General features: G+C 48.1%; 1 protein-coding gene across 5 annotated transcripts in view; it reads left to right on the forward strand.

The window, feature by feature from the left end:
- ift54 (intraflagellar transport 54) overlaps window positions 1-12,451 on the forward strand; it is a 220,132-nt gene that overhangs the window by 61,042 nt on the left and 146,639 nt on the right. For all 5 annotated transcript variants that reach the window (XR_015078122.1, XM_085985625.1, XM_085985622.1 and 2 more), the window contains 2 exons: window positions 2,902-3,336; window positions 5,332-5,415. Coding sequence is in view for 4 of the 5 variants with exons in the window: in XM_085985625.1 (XP_085841751.1) it covers window positions 2,902-3,336; window positions 5,332-5,415 (519 nt within the window). In the remaining variant the exon portion in view is untranslated. The remainder of the gene's footprint in view (window positions 1-2,901; window positions 3,337-5,331; window positions 5,416-12,451) is intronic.

The following is a 12,451-nucleotide window of genomic DNA, read 5'->3' on the forward strand; positions in this document are numbered from 1 at the left end:
CTCCCCCTCTCTCCCCCTCTCTCCCCTCTCATCCCTCTCTCTCCCTCTCTCCTCCCTCTCTCTCCCTCTCTCTCCCTCTCTCTCCCCTCTCCCTCTCCCTCCCCAGCTCTTCCCCCTCTCTCTCCTCCTTCCCTCTCTCTTTCCCCTCCTCTCTTTCCCCCTCCCTCTCTTTCCCCCTCCTCTCTTCTCCCCTCCCTCTCCTTCCCCCTCCCTCTCCTTCCCCCTCCCTCTCCTTCCCCCCTCCCTCTCCTTCCCCCCTCCCTCTCCTTCCCCCTCTCCCTCTCCTTCCCCCTCTCCCTCTCCTTCCCCCTCTCCCTCTCCTTCCCCCTCTCCCTCTCCTTCCCCCTCTCCTCTCCTTCCCCCTCCCACACCTTCCCCCTCACCCTCCTCCCCCTCTCCCTCTCCTTCCCCCTCTCCTCTCCTCCCCCTCTCCTCTCTCCTTCCCCCCTCTCCCTCATCCCTTCCCCTCTCCCTCTCCTCCCCCTCTCCCTCACCCTACCCCCCTCTCCTCTCCTTCCCCCTCTCCCTCTCCTCCCCCTCTCCTCTCTCCCTCCCCTCTCTCTCTCCCTCCCCCTCTCTCTCTCTCCCTCCCCCTCTCTCTCTCTCTACCCCTCCCCCTCTCTCATCTCACTCCCTCCCCCTCTCTCTCTCTCCCTCCCCCTCTCTCTCACTCCCTCCTCTCATCCCTCCCCTCTCTCTCCCTCCCTCTCTCTCCCTCCCTCTCTCTCCTCCCTCTCTCTCCCTCCCTCTCTCTCCCTCCCTCTCACTCCCTCCCTCTCTCCTCTCCTCCCTCTCTCTCCCTCCCTCTCTCTCTCTCTCTCTCTCTCTCTCCCTCTCTCCCCCTCTCTCCCTCTCCCCCTCTCTCCCCCTCTCTCCCCCTCTCTCCCCCTCTCTCCCCCTCTCTCCCCTCCATCCCCCTCTCCTCCCCCTCTCTCCCCCTCTCCTCTCCTTCCCCTCTCTCTCCTTCCCCTCTCCCTCTCCTTCCCCCTCTCCTCTCTCCCCTCTCCCACTCCTCCCCCTCTCTCTCTCCCTCCCCCTCTCTCTCTCTCCTCCCCCCTCTCTCTACTCCCTCATCTCTCTCTCCCTCCCCCTCTCTCTCTCCCTCCCCCTCTCTCTCTCTCCCACCCCCTCTCTCTCACTCCCTCCCCTCTCTCTCCTCCCTCCCCTCTCTCTCTCTCCCTCCCCCTCTCTCTCTCTCCCCCTCTCTCCTCCCTCTCTCACCCTCCCTCTCTCTCCCTCCCTCTCTCTCCTCCCCTCTCACTCCCTCCCCCTCTCTCTCTCTCCCTCCCCCTCTCTCTCTCCCCTCTCTCCTCCCTCTCTCTCCCTCCCTCTCTCTCCCACCCTCTCTCTCCCTCCCTCTCTCTCCCTCCCTCTCTCTCCCTCCCTCTCTCTCTCCTCCCTCTCTCTCCCTCCTCTCTCTCCCTCCCTCTCTCTCCCTCCCTCTCTCCCTCCTCTCTCTCCCTCCATCTCTCTCCCTCCCTCTCACTCTCTCCCTCTCCTCTCTCTCTCCTCTCTCTCTCTCTCTCCCTCTCTCTCTCCCTCTCTCTCTCCCTCTCTCTCCCTCCTCTCCCCTCTCTCTCCCCCTCTCTCCCTCTCTCCCTCTCCCCCTCTCTCCCCCTCTCTCCCCCTCTCTCCCCTCTCTCCCCCTCTCCCTCTCCTCCCCCTCTCCCTCTCCTTCCCCCTCTCCTCTCCTTCCCTCCCCCTCTCCCTCTCCTCTCCCCCTCTCCCTCTCCTTCCCCCTCTCCCTCTCCTCCCCTCTCTCTCTCCCTCCCCCTCTCTCTCTCCCTCCCCCTCTCTCTCTCCCTCCCCCTCTCTCTCTCCCTCCCCCTCTCTCTCTCTCCCTCCCCCTCTCTCTCTCTCCCTCCCCCTCTCTCTCTCTCCTCCCCCCTCTCTCTCTCTCCCTCTCTCTCTCTCCCTCCCTCTCTCTCCCTCCCTCTCTCTCCCTCCTCTCTCTCCCTCCCTCTCTCTCCCTCTCTCTCTCCCTCCCTCTCTCTCCTCCCTCCTCTCTCTCCCTCCCTCTCTCTCCCTCCCTCTCTCTCCCTCCCTCTCTCTCTCCTCCCTCTCTCTCTCTCCCTCTCTCTCTCTCTCTCTCTCTTCTCTCTCTCTCTCTCTCTCCCTCTCTCTCTCCCTCTCTCTCCCTCTCTCTCTCCCTCTCACCCCCTCTCTCCCCCTCTCTCCCCCTCTCTCCCCCTCTCTCCCCCTCTCTCCCCCTCTCTCCCCCTCTCCCCCTCTCTCCCCCTCTCTCTCCCCTCTCTCCCCCTCTCTCCCTCTTCCCCCCTCTTCCCCCCTCTTCCCCCTCTCCCTCTTTCCCTCTCTTTCCCCCTCCCTCTCTTTCCCCCTCCCTCTCCTTCCCCCTCCCTCTCCTTCCCCCTCCCTCTCCTTCCCCTCCCTCCTCCTTCCCCCTCTCCCTCTCCTTCCCCCTCTCCCTCTCCTTCCCCCTCTCCCTCTCCTTCCCCCCTCTCCCTCTCCTTCCCCTCTCCCTCTCTCTCTCTCCTTCCCCCTCTCCCCCCCCCTCTCTCTCCTTCCCCCCTCTCTCATTAATGTCAATGATAACATTGCAAAATTATAATTCTGCTTGCTACCTCCAAATTCACATAGAAGGAAAACTGTAAAACCTGGAGTATATGGCTACTGGCGATCCCCATTAACAAAAAACGAAGTTAAACAACCACTCCTGGGTGCTTAGCAAGAGTTCTTCAATCCCAACAGTTTTATAAACATGGCAGAGGGTTCTTCAGTTTCCTCAGCAACGCCGGGTACCCCAGCTAGTTGAGTATAAAATAGTCGGTTTACTGGTACAGTTGCCAAAAAATCTCCATCTTTTAACCTTCTTGAGTTTCTATATCACATTTCAACAACTGCAGTGTTTACAAACTGTAAATTTCCAATTTTTCTTTACAGGAAAAGAATGAGAATGGAATTAAGGACACCAGCAGGGAACGAAAAGAAAAGGAAGTGTCAAAGGAACCAGGAAAACCAATGGACAAAGAAAGGGACCGATACAAAGATGGTGATAAACGAGTAAGGGGAAAGGAACAGGAGAAGGATCGATCAAGAACAAAAGAAAGAGATCAGGAAAACAACAAGAATCGAGGGGATGGAGAAAAAGTGGAAAAGGACAAGAATCGAGAAGGAGAAAAAGTGGAAAAGGACAGGATTAGAGGAGATGGGGAAAAGGACAAAGGGAGAAGCAAAGAAAGGGAAAGAAACCGAGACACAGACAAAGTAAGAGAAAAAAGACAGAAAGAAAAGGAGCGCGAACATTCAAAAGACCAAGGCAGAGATCAAGAAGCGGAAAGGGAAAAAGCCAAAGAACAGGACAAAACAGAGAGAAGGGTAATTCTAAATTGCATGACTTTGTTTTAGTTAGTGGAATATGGTAGCATGCTTACAGTACAAAATATGGCAATTAAATTTAGCAAATGTTTTGCAGATGTTAAAAGAATGTGTGCAGCAAAGTGCAAAAACAAACCCATGTAGTCTTTGCCACTGTGCAAACCAGTTAAATTCCAAGCAAGCCCATTCATTTCTGTTGAAGCCCACTTCTGACAAGTGTGTAGGTTTCATATATAATCTTGCAATTCATACTTTTATTCCCAGAATTAAATGCCACATATAACTTGCTCTGTTAAACCTAGAAACTGTATTGTAAAGTTGTCAAACTGTCTTAACCATTCTATTACTGTAGATATAACATTACATTTTTCCCTTAAATGACTACTCTACTCTATTACAGTACATTTGAGTTTAACAACCAAATATTAAATGACTACCAACATGGGTTTATAAGGGGTAGATCTTGCCTGACCAATCTCGTAAGCATTTGGAGGAGATGATATCCTAAATTAATGGGGAAGTCATATGATATAGTGCACCTAGAGTTTCAAAAGGCCTTTGATAAACTGCTCAATAGACTCCTTTAGAAGCTAAGGTCAGTGGGAATTCAGGAAAAGACATGGATATGGATAAGTAGCTAGATAAAGGGAAGGAAGTAAATATTGGTTTAAGGTAAGAAAGGATACAGTGTGGGGGGGCGTGGGGGGGAGAACCTTATGTACGATATCCTAGATACTCAGCGAGTGGTTATGATCTGGAATGCACTGCCTGAAAGGGTGGTGGAGGCAGACTCAGTCACGGCTTTCAAAAGAGAATTGGATAAGTACCTGAAAGAAAAACATTTGCGGTGCTAGTGGGATAGGGCGGGGGAGTGGGACTAGTTGAAGTGCTCTTGCAGAGAGCCGGCACGGGCTCGATGGGCCGAATGGCCGCCTTCTGTGCTGTAACCATTCTATGATTCCCTTCTCATGGAATTGCAGTCTCAATGAAATACAGTTAATTTCTCAGGTGACGGCAAACGAGAGCAGACTATCCACTCAGGAAACTACCAAAGATTTTACAAAGAGAGTTAGAGAGGATTTGCTGGACTGATCAGTGGCAATTGAAGTTCAATATGGGTAAATTAATTTCATTATTATGGACAAATGTGAGGTACTGCTATTGGAAGTAAAAATAGGAGGTATATGTACTTCATAGGCGGGATAAAACTTAACCAAGGGGGACGTTTAAAGAGACCTAGAATTTTTAGGTGATTCAATGCTCACCATGCTCATAAGAGGTGGCAATAAACAAAGCAGAAAGGATACCTGGTTATATAGTTAAATAATTTCAGTTCAAGTTGAAGTTCTTCCTGAAAGTGTACAGACTGCACCTCGAGTACTGTGTACAACTCTGGTTGTCAGAACATAAGTGACCATCCAGGCCTTGGAGTTGGCACAGAGGACAGCAGCAAGGCTAATCTCTAGTGTCGGAGAAGAGCTATGCAAAATAACTTGATAAACTAGGATTCTTCAGTCTCAAAGCAGTGTCTCGCAAGAGACCTTTTATGGAGGTATATAATGGGATATAGTAAATGATGAACCTGAATCAATACTTTCAGATATGCCAAAGCAGGAAGACAATGGGGCACAGGTTTCAGGTTGTAGAGGACAAATTTAGGGCAGAGATCAGGAAGTATTTCTTCATACACAAGATGAATAGTAGCTGGAACACATTCCCAAGAAAGGTGATTGACGCCAGAACACTGGATACATTTAAGAAACTGCAAGATGCTGTAATGGGAAGATGTTAGGATAGACGTTGGTATCCTGGAAGGATGAGGTCAAATAAACTGTGGCTTTGTTCATCAGAAGCAAGTTTATGATCCTGTGTAGTACACAATTTGAGATTTAATCATTTGTGTAATAAAATTGATGATTGCTTTTATTTAGAAATGTTTCAAATATCTTTTTATTCTAGTTTACTCTGTTTTAATGCTGCTTTTTATTTCTGTAGCCTAAAGTTGCAACAGAGGAAAAAACACTCAAACAGCCTCCAGAGGTGATGAAGAAAGACAGCAAAACTGACATAGACCAGGAGGTGAGCAATGTGTGATTAATCCAGGAGCTGATTTCATTGTGTGCTTGCAAACTATTTACTGTAGAGAAATATAAATGTTATAAGCTAAGTGCAACACAGACTGGCAAATTAATTTCAACATAGATAAGTGTGAGGTATTAAATTTTGGTAAGAAAAATAAAGCGGTCACATATTACTTGGAAATTAAAAATCTAAATAGGGTAGAAGAGCAAAGGAATCTGGGAGTACGAATACACGCATCACTAAAAGTTGTAGTGCAGGTCAATAAGGCCATTTAAAAAAAAAAAAAAAGCAAACCAAGCTCTAGGGTTTATTTCTAGAGGGATAGAATTAAAAAGTAGAGATGTTATGCTAAACTTGTATATCGAACCTTGGTTAGACCACACTTCTGGTCGCCATTTATAAAAAGGATATAGAGGCGCTAGAGAGGGTGCAAAATAGATTTACAAGGATGATACCAGAAATGCAAGGTTATACCCATCAGGAAAGGATGAACAGGATCTCTTTTCTCTTGAAAAGAGAAGGCTGAGGGGTGATCTAATAGAGCTCAAAATGATGAAAGGTTTTGATAGAGTAGACACAGAGAGGGTGTTTCCACTTGTGGGGAAGAGCAAAACTAGAGGCCATCAATACAAGATAGTTACCAAGAAATCAAATAGGGAATTCAGAAGAAACTTCTTTACCCAGAGAGTGGTGAGACTGTTGAACCTGCTACCACAGGGAGTGATTGAGGCGAATAGTATAGATGCATTTAAGGGAAAGCTAGATAAGCATATGAGGGCGAACAGAATAGGGGTTATGCTTATACTGAGGATGGGAGGAGGCTCAAGTGGAACATAAACACTAGCATGGACTGGTTGGGCTGAATGGCCCATTTCTGTGCTGTATATTCAATGTAACTATATACCTGTCAGCTAAACACCATATATGGATAAGTAGCTAAATAAAGGGAAGGAAGTAAATATTCCAAGTAAAAATTTCCAAGTAATATTTTTCTTACCAAAATCTAGCTACTTATCCATATATGGTGTTTCCAAAAAAAATCTCTATTAGAAAGTTAAGCCAGTCAAAGTAATCTGATTGATTAACCAATGTTCATAAAAAGCTATCTTGTCCATATACCTGCATTTTTCTTAGCAGGTAGATTTTTGTTACCATTGTTATCTAGACTTGTTCTTCAAATACTCTGTTTAGCTGGCTGTTTTGGAATAGAAATGGCTCCAAAGTATTCCAAATTCCATGTGCAAAAGTGCAGCAAACCTATCTGCAACACCAGAGCAAACATAACCGGCACTGATGGTTTTGATCCAATTTATTCAGCATCTGGTTGTACTATATCAACAAGCATTTCTTGAGGACATTTACAGTCATAAGAAAGAAAGAATGACTTGTGTTTGTATAGCGCCTTTCACGACCACAGGACATCCCAAATCGCTTTACAGCCAGTGAAGTACTTTTGAAGCGTAGCTACTGTTGTAGGAAAAGCGGCAGCCAATTTGCACACAGCAGCTCCCACAAACAGCAATGTGATAATGACAGATAATCTGTTTTTAGTGATGTTGATTGAAGGATAAATATTGGCCAGGACACTGGGGATAACTCCCCTGCTCTTCTTCGAAATAGTGCCATGGGATCTTTTACGTCCACCCAAGAGAGCAGACGGGGCTTCGGTTTAATGTCTCATCCGAAAGATGGCACCTCCAACAGTGCAGCACCCCCTCAGTACTGCACTGGAGTGTCAGCCTAGATTTTTGTGCTCAAGTCTCCAGGGTGAGACCGAACCCATAACCTCGTAACTCAGGCAAGGATGCTACCAACTGAGCCACAGCTGACACTGGTAGGAGGTAAGTTACTAGTTAGCTATGATTGTGATGTGTCTTAGGCAACTGTGGTCTCCTGGAGCGTGCTTTCTTGCCCATAGGGAGTTAGAACAATTTCCCAGAGTTTCTCCTGCATTGGCTGCAGGTTTCTTTTCCCCCCTCTAGTTTTTGCATTTCTCAGGCGATAGTAAGGGGGTGGGTGAGTGATGTGGGAGGTTGCGCCATAACCTGGAGGGATTGGGTCCTATAGTTTTTTTTTTCATCTTTCCTTTTGTATACTCGTATATATGTCTTGTTGTGTGATGTATTTTTGGGAAATCATTGTATGCTTCAGAGCATTATTGAGTACCGTCGAAGCTCCTTTATAACTGATCTAAAGTACGAATCTTAATTGAGCAGAAAGCAGAATGTAACTTTTCTGGCCTCTGACCACCAAGGTGTGTAAGACTTTATAAATGCTCAGGAAAAGGAGCCACGTCGCCGAAAGAGGATCCAAGTAGAAGCCATGGAGGGGGAAATGCCACCATTGGAAAAGTAGCTCAATAACAGTACGAACAACATTTGTTAGAAAAATCAGACCGGTTGCTCTAATGATTCATGTGATTAGCTCAGCAGGATGGCCCCATATCTGGGCTGAATTAATTGATCCCACCCGTATGGAAGTAGGGCACGACAGCAGACCTCGGTTAGTCAGGATTAGGCTGGGGTTCAGATCACTATCCAGAGATCCTTTTTGGAAGTGTGCTTTTTTGGGCATTGGATGAGTACAGGATTAGGCTCAGTCTAGACAATTGCTGTCAAGGGTTACAAATGAAATTAATGGAAATTTTTTGTAATTGGGGGGGGGGGGGGCGGAAAGAAAGACTGAAGACAGTTTGCAGGTCATGAAATAGGTCATCAGGAATACATTTGTGAATCTGGTCATCAAATTAAGCTGAAAACAGTCCTGAAAATCTGAGCAGAATGACTCGATCTTTTCTGAATAAACTTGACACCCTTGTTATAATTATCTATTCCATTATAGGCCAGGCTCCAATTTTGTTTTAAATGTGAATGGAGTGCCAAATTACAGGAAACTTTGTGCTATCCGGCACCGACGGGACCGAGCTGTTGCCGTTCCCTCAAAACTGCCGGACACACCAGCGTTAATGTTGAAGCATACGGAGCTTTTCATCTCCGTATCTGACAACAAACACTGTTGCTTAGCAACAGCTTCTAAACAGTCGGCCTGTACCTTGGAAGCATCTCTCTGAAGCTGTTGCTAAGCTACAGAGACTTTGCAGAGCCTGACTGTTGGAAAAAAAAAGCCACGAGAAGAAAAAAAGCCACGAGAAGAAAAAAAACCTAACAAAACGACTCCTGATTTTTGCCGGACATTTAGCCTCCGGATAACACAAAGTTTCCTGTACACTGTTGGGGGTGGGGAAGATGTGGTTCTCTGCACAGGTACTGAAATAAATGTACAGGCTATGCTTGGTAAATGTTGGCCAAGACACCGGGGAAAACAGAGGGTGCATATATTGTACAGTGTTCAAAATGGAGCTGGACAAGTTCCTGCAAACAGAAGACATCTTAAGTTATAGAAGATGGCAAGGTTGACAGCGATAGTGGTACCAACCACTGTGGTCTCCTGCAGCTTGCTTGATTGCCTGCGGGGGTTTTGGAGAAATTTTCCAGAGTTACTTTTTCTGAAATTGGCCTAAGTTTTCTTTTCTTTTTGTTGCCTGTCCAAGGCGATTGTGTGGCTGCGAAGTAGGATGCAAGGTGGGAGGGGCTTAATGGTTTGTGCAGGTTGCACCATGTGGGATGGAACAGGCTTGGTGGATCAGCTGGTCTTTTCCTGTCGTTTTTCATATGTTAGTCACTAAGCACACACAGCGTTGGAGTCTTCACACGCACAGTATGCAATTAAACACATTTTATTTTTTGAGATTAGTTTCTACAGGTGGTTACTTTTAGGGATTTTTAACTTTGAGTTATTTTGATGGAATGCTCTTCAATAAAGATGGTGTTGGGTCATTATTAATAAAATCAAACTACAGGAAACTTTTTTTATCCGGCACAGATGGGACCGGCATGGTGCCGGTTTATCAAAAAGTCCGGATTACAGAGAGGTATAGTAAAAGGTACGAGAGCCCCGTACACGGCCACAGATCCAGGCGTCCCTGTTGCATAGCAACAGGTGCAGGAACCCCGGCCACAGATCCAGGCGTCCCTGTTGCATAGCAACAGGTGCAGGAACCCCGGTTACACGGGGATTACACAGATCCAGGAACGGCCACTAATATGAAGTAAAACTTACCTGAAACTACTCCTGAATTTTGCCGGTTAATAGAGATTTCCGGTTATTTAGGTGCCGGTAAATCGAGAGTTTCCTGTAATGTGATTCTGACTTTAGGGTTTTGTAATGAAATCTGTTTGTCTTGGTCCTGTATTCGTTTTGCACTCATGTATATTACCCTCCCCCACTGTGTATAGTTTCACTTCCTCTTTCCCGACTAACCTGGGAGGTTCCAGGTCTTGGCTCTTGGCTCCGCCTCTGACTTCTCTTACATAAAGATCCCAGGATCTGTATGACTCATTCCTGTGAACCAGTCGGCGTGTTGAGATGTTAGCTCTGATCTTAGTGATTAAAAGCCAACTTGTTTAAGTCTATAACTTCTAGTTTTGTGGTTATTGAAGGCCCAGCAATTTCAATCACTAAGGAACACTAGGATGGATCGACTCCTAAAACCAGAGCGTCTGGACTTGGACCCACATTCTGCTGAAGCATCAAATCAATTTGGACACTGGCTCAAATGCTTCGAACTCTTCGCGGGCCTCATCCGCTAGCGAGGTAGATAAACTGAGTCTACTGACTACTCGCGTAAGTCATCGGACTTATTCGTTCATCCGGGACGCCACCTCTTACACGGAGGCCATCACTATCCTGAAGGCCCAATACCAGAGGCCGGTAAACGAAGTGTACGCCAGACATCTGCTGGCTACACGCAGGCAGCGACCAGAGGAATCAATGGACGATTTCTTACAGGGCCTAAAGGACCTGGTCCGGGACTGTAACTGCAAGGCCGTGACGGCCAACGCGTACTCTGACGAATTGGTCCGCGATTCCTTCATCACGGGCCTCAAATCGAATTATATCCGGCAGAGACTGCTGGAGAAGGAGGTCCTGGACTTAAAAAAGGCAGTGGCCACTGCGCGATCGCTGGACGTGGCCCAGAAAAACTCTGACTCTTATTCTTCCGGCCATGCGGCCCTCACCGCCTCGTGCGCGCCGAGGGGGCCGCCATCTTGGAATCGGCCATCTTCCCCATCCAGGACTCAGACCAGCTCTACGCCGCCGGAGTCCCCACACAGAAGTTCACCCAGGAGTCCTACGACAGCGGCATTGTCTCGAGGCCCGAAATGCTACTTCTGCAGCCAGGCCAAGCACCCCAGACAACGATGCCCAGCGAAGGACGCTACATGCTTCAAATGTAAGAAAAAGGGGCATTTTAACGAAGTCTGCAGGGGGAATCCGATTTCCAACTCCGTCACCGCCTCGTGCATGCCGTGCGGGCCGCCATCTTGGGATCCGCCATCTTTTCCCGACTCAACGGCCGCCCAGGGCCCAACAGTGGCTTCGATCACGGTGGAGCAATCCAGGTCACACCCGTTGACAAAATCCATGATGGACATACAGGTAAACGGGAATTTAACGAAATGTTTAATTGACTGTGGGAGTACCGAGAGTTTTATCCACCCTAGCCTGGTACGGCGGCACTCATTAACGGTAACCCCTACACGGAGCAGAATTGCTATGGCTGCTAAGCCCCACACTTCGGACATTTTGGGCTACTGTGTGGTAACATTGACTGTAAAAGGCACGGACTACAAGGATTTTAAACTCCTCGTGATGCCAGAACTCTCTTAATGTAATCTTGGGCCTGGACTTCCAGTGCCACCATGAAAGTGTCACGCTAGCATATGGCGGGTCCCAGCCGCCACTCACAGTCTGTGGCCTATCAACCTTAAAAATCAGCCCGCCCTCTTTATTCGCTAATCTCGCTCCGAACTGTAGGCCCATAGCGACCAAAAGTAGACGGTACAGTCTGGAAGACGGACACTTTATCAAGGCGGAAGTGGACAGACTCCTGCGGGAAGGCATTATTGAATGCAGTACCAGCCCGTGGCATGCCCAAGTAGTCATAGTTAAAAATAATGAAAAGAAACGGATGGTAATTGACTACAGCCAGACTGTTAATATTTATACCCAACTGGACGCCTACCCTTTACCCCGCATATCAGAAATGGTCAACCAGATTGCGCAATACCGAGTCTTCTCGACTATCGACCTCAAATCCGCGTATCACCAGCTCCCCATTAGAACGGAGGACTGCCCATACACCGCCTTCGAGGCGAACGGGCGCCTCTACCATTTTCTCACAGTGCCCTTCGGGGTAACAAATGGGGTCTCGGTCTTCCAACGTGAGATGGACCGTATGGTTGACGAGAATAAACTACAAGCTACCTACCCCTATCTGGACAATGTCACTATCTGCGGGCACAACCAGCAAGACCACGATCTAAATCTTGCGAGATTTTTAAAAACTGCCCTAAAGCTGAATCTAACCTACAACGAAGACAAATGTGTCTTCAACACAACCCGTCTCTGTATCCTCGGCTGTGTGGTGGAAGATGGGGTAATTGGACCGGACCCTGACCGATTACTCCCCCTAAAGGAACTGCCCCTGCCACACAATCCCAAAGCTTTAAAAAGGTGCCTGGGATTTTTTTCGTATTATGCCCAATGGGTGCCCAATTACTCTGATAAGGCCCGACCCCTCATTAAATCGACGTCCTTCCCACTATCAGCTGAAGCTCGGGAGGCTTTCACCAGTATCAAACAGGACATTGAAAGGGCTGCACTGTGTGCAGTGGACGAAAGCATTCCCTTTCAAGTCGAAAGCGATGCGTCAGACGTTGCCTTAGCTGCGACCCTCAATCAGGCTGGGAGACCTGTGGCCTCCTTCTCCTGAACCCTTCAGGGACCTGAAATCAGGCACTCTTCTGTCGAGAAGGAGGCACAGGCTATAGTGGAGGCAGTGCGGCACTGGAGACACTACCTAGCCGGCAAACGTTTCACCCTGCTCACCGACCAGCGGTCGGTGGCTTTCATGTTTAATAACAAACAAAAGGGGAAAATCAAGAATGACAAAATACTCAGGTGGAGGATC

Source organism: Somniosus microcephalus, chromosome 4 (assembly GCF_052327205.1).
Source record: "Somniosus microcephalus isolate GS21.2 chromosome 4, FLI_Smic_1.0, whole genome shotgun sequence".
Taxonomy (NCBI): Eukaryota; Metazoa; Chordata; class Chondrichthyes; order Squaliformes; family Somniosidae; genus Somniosus; species Somniosus microcephalus.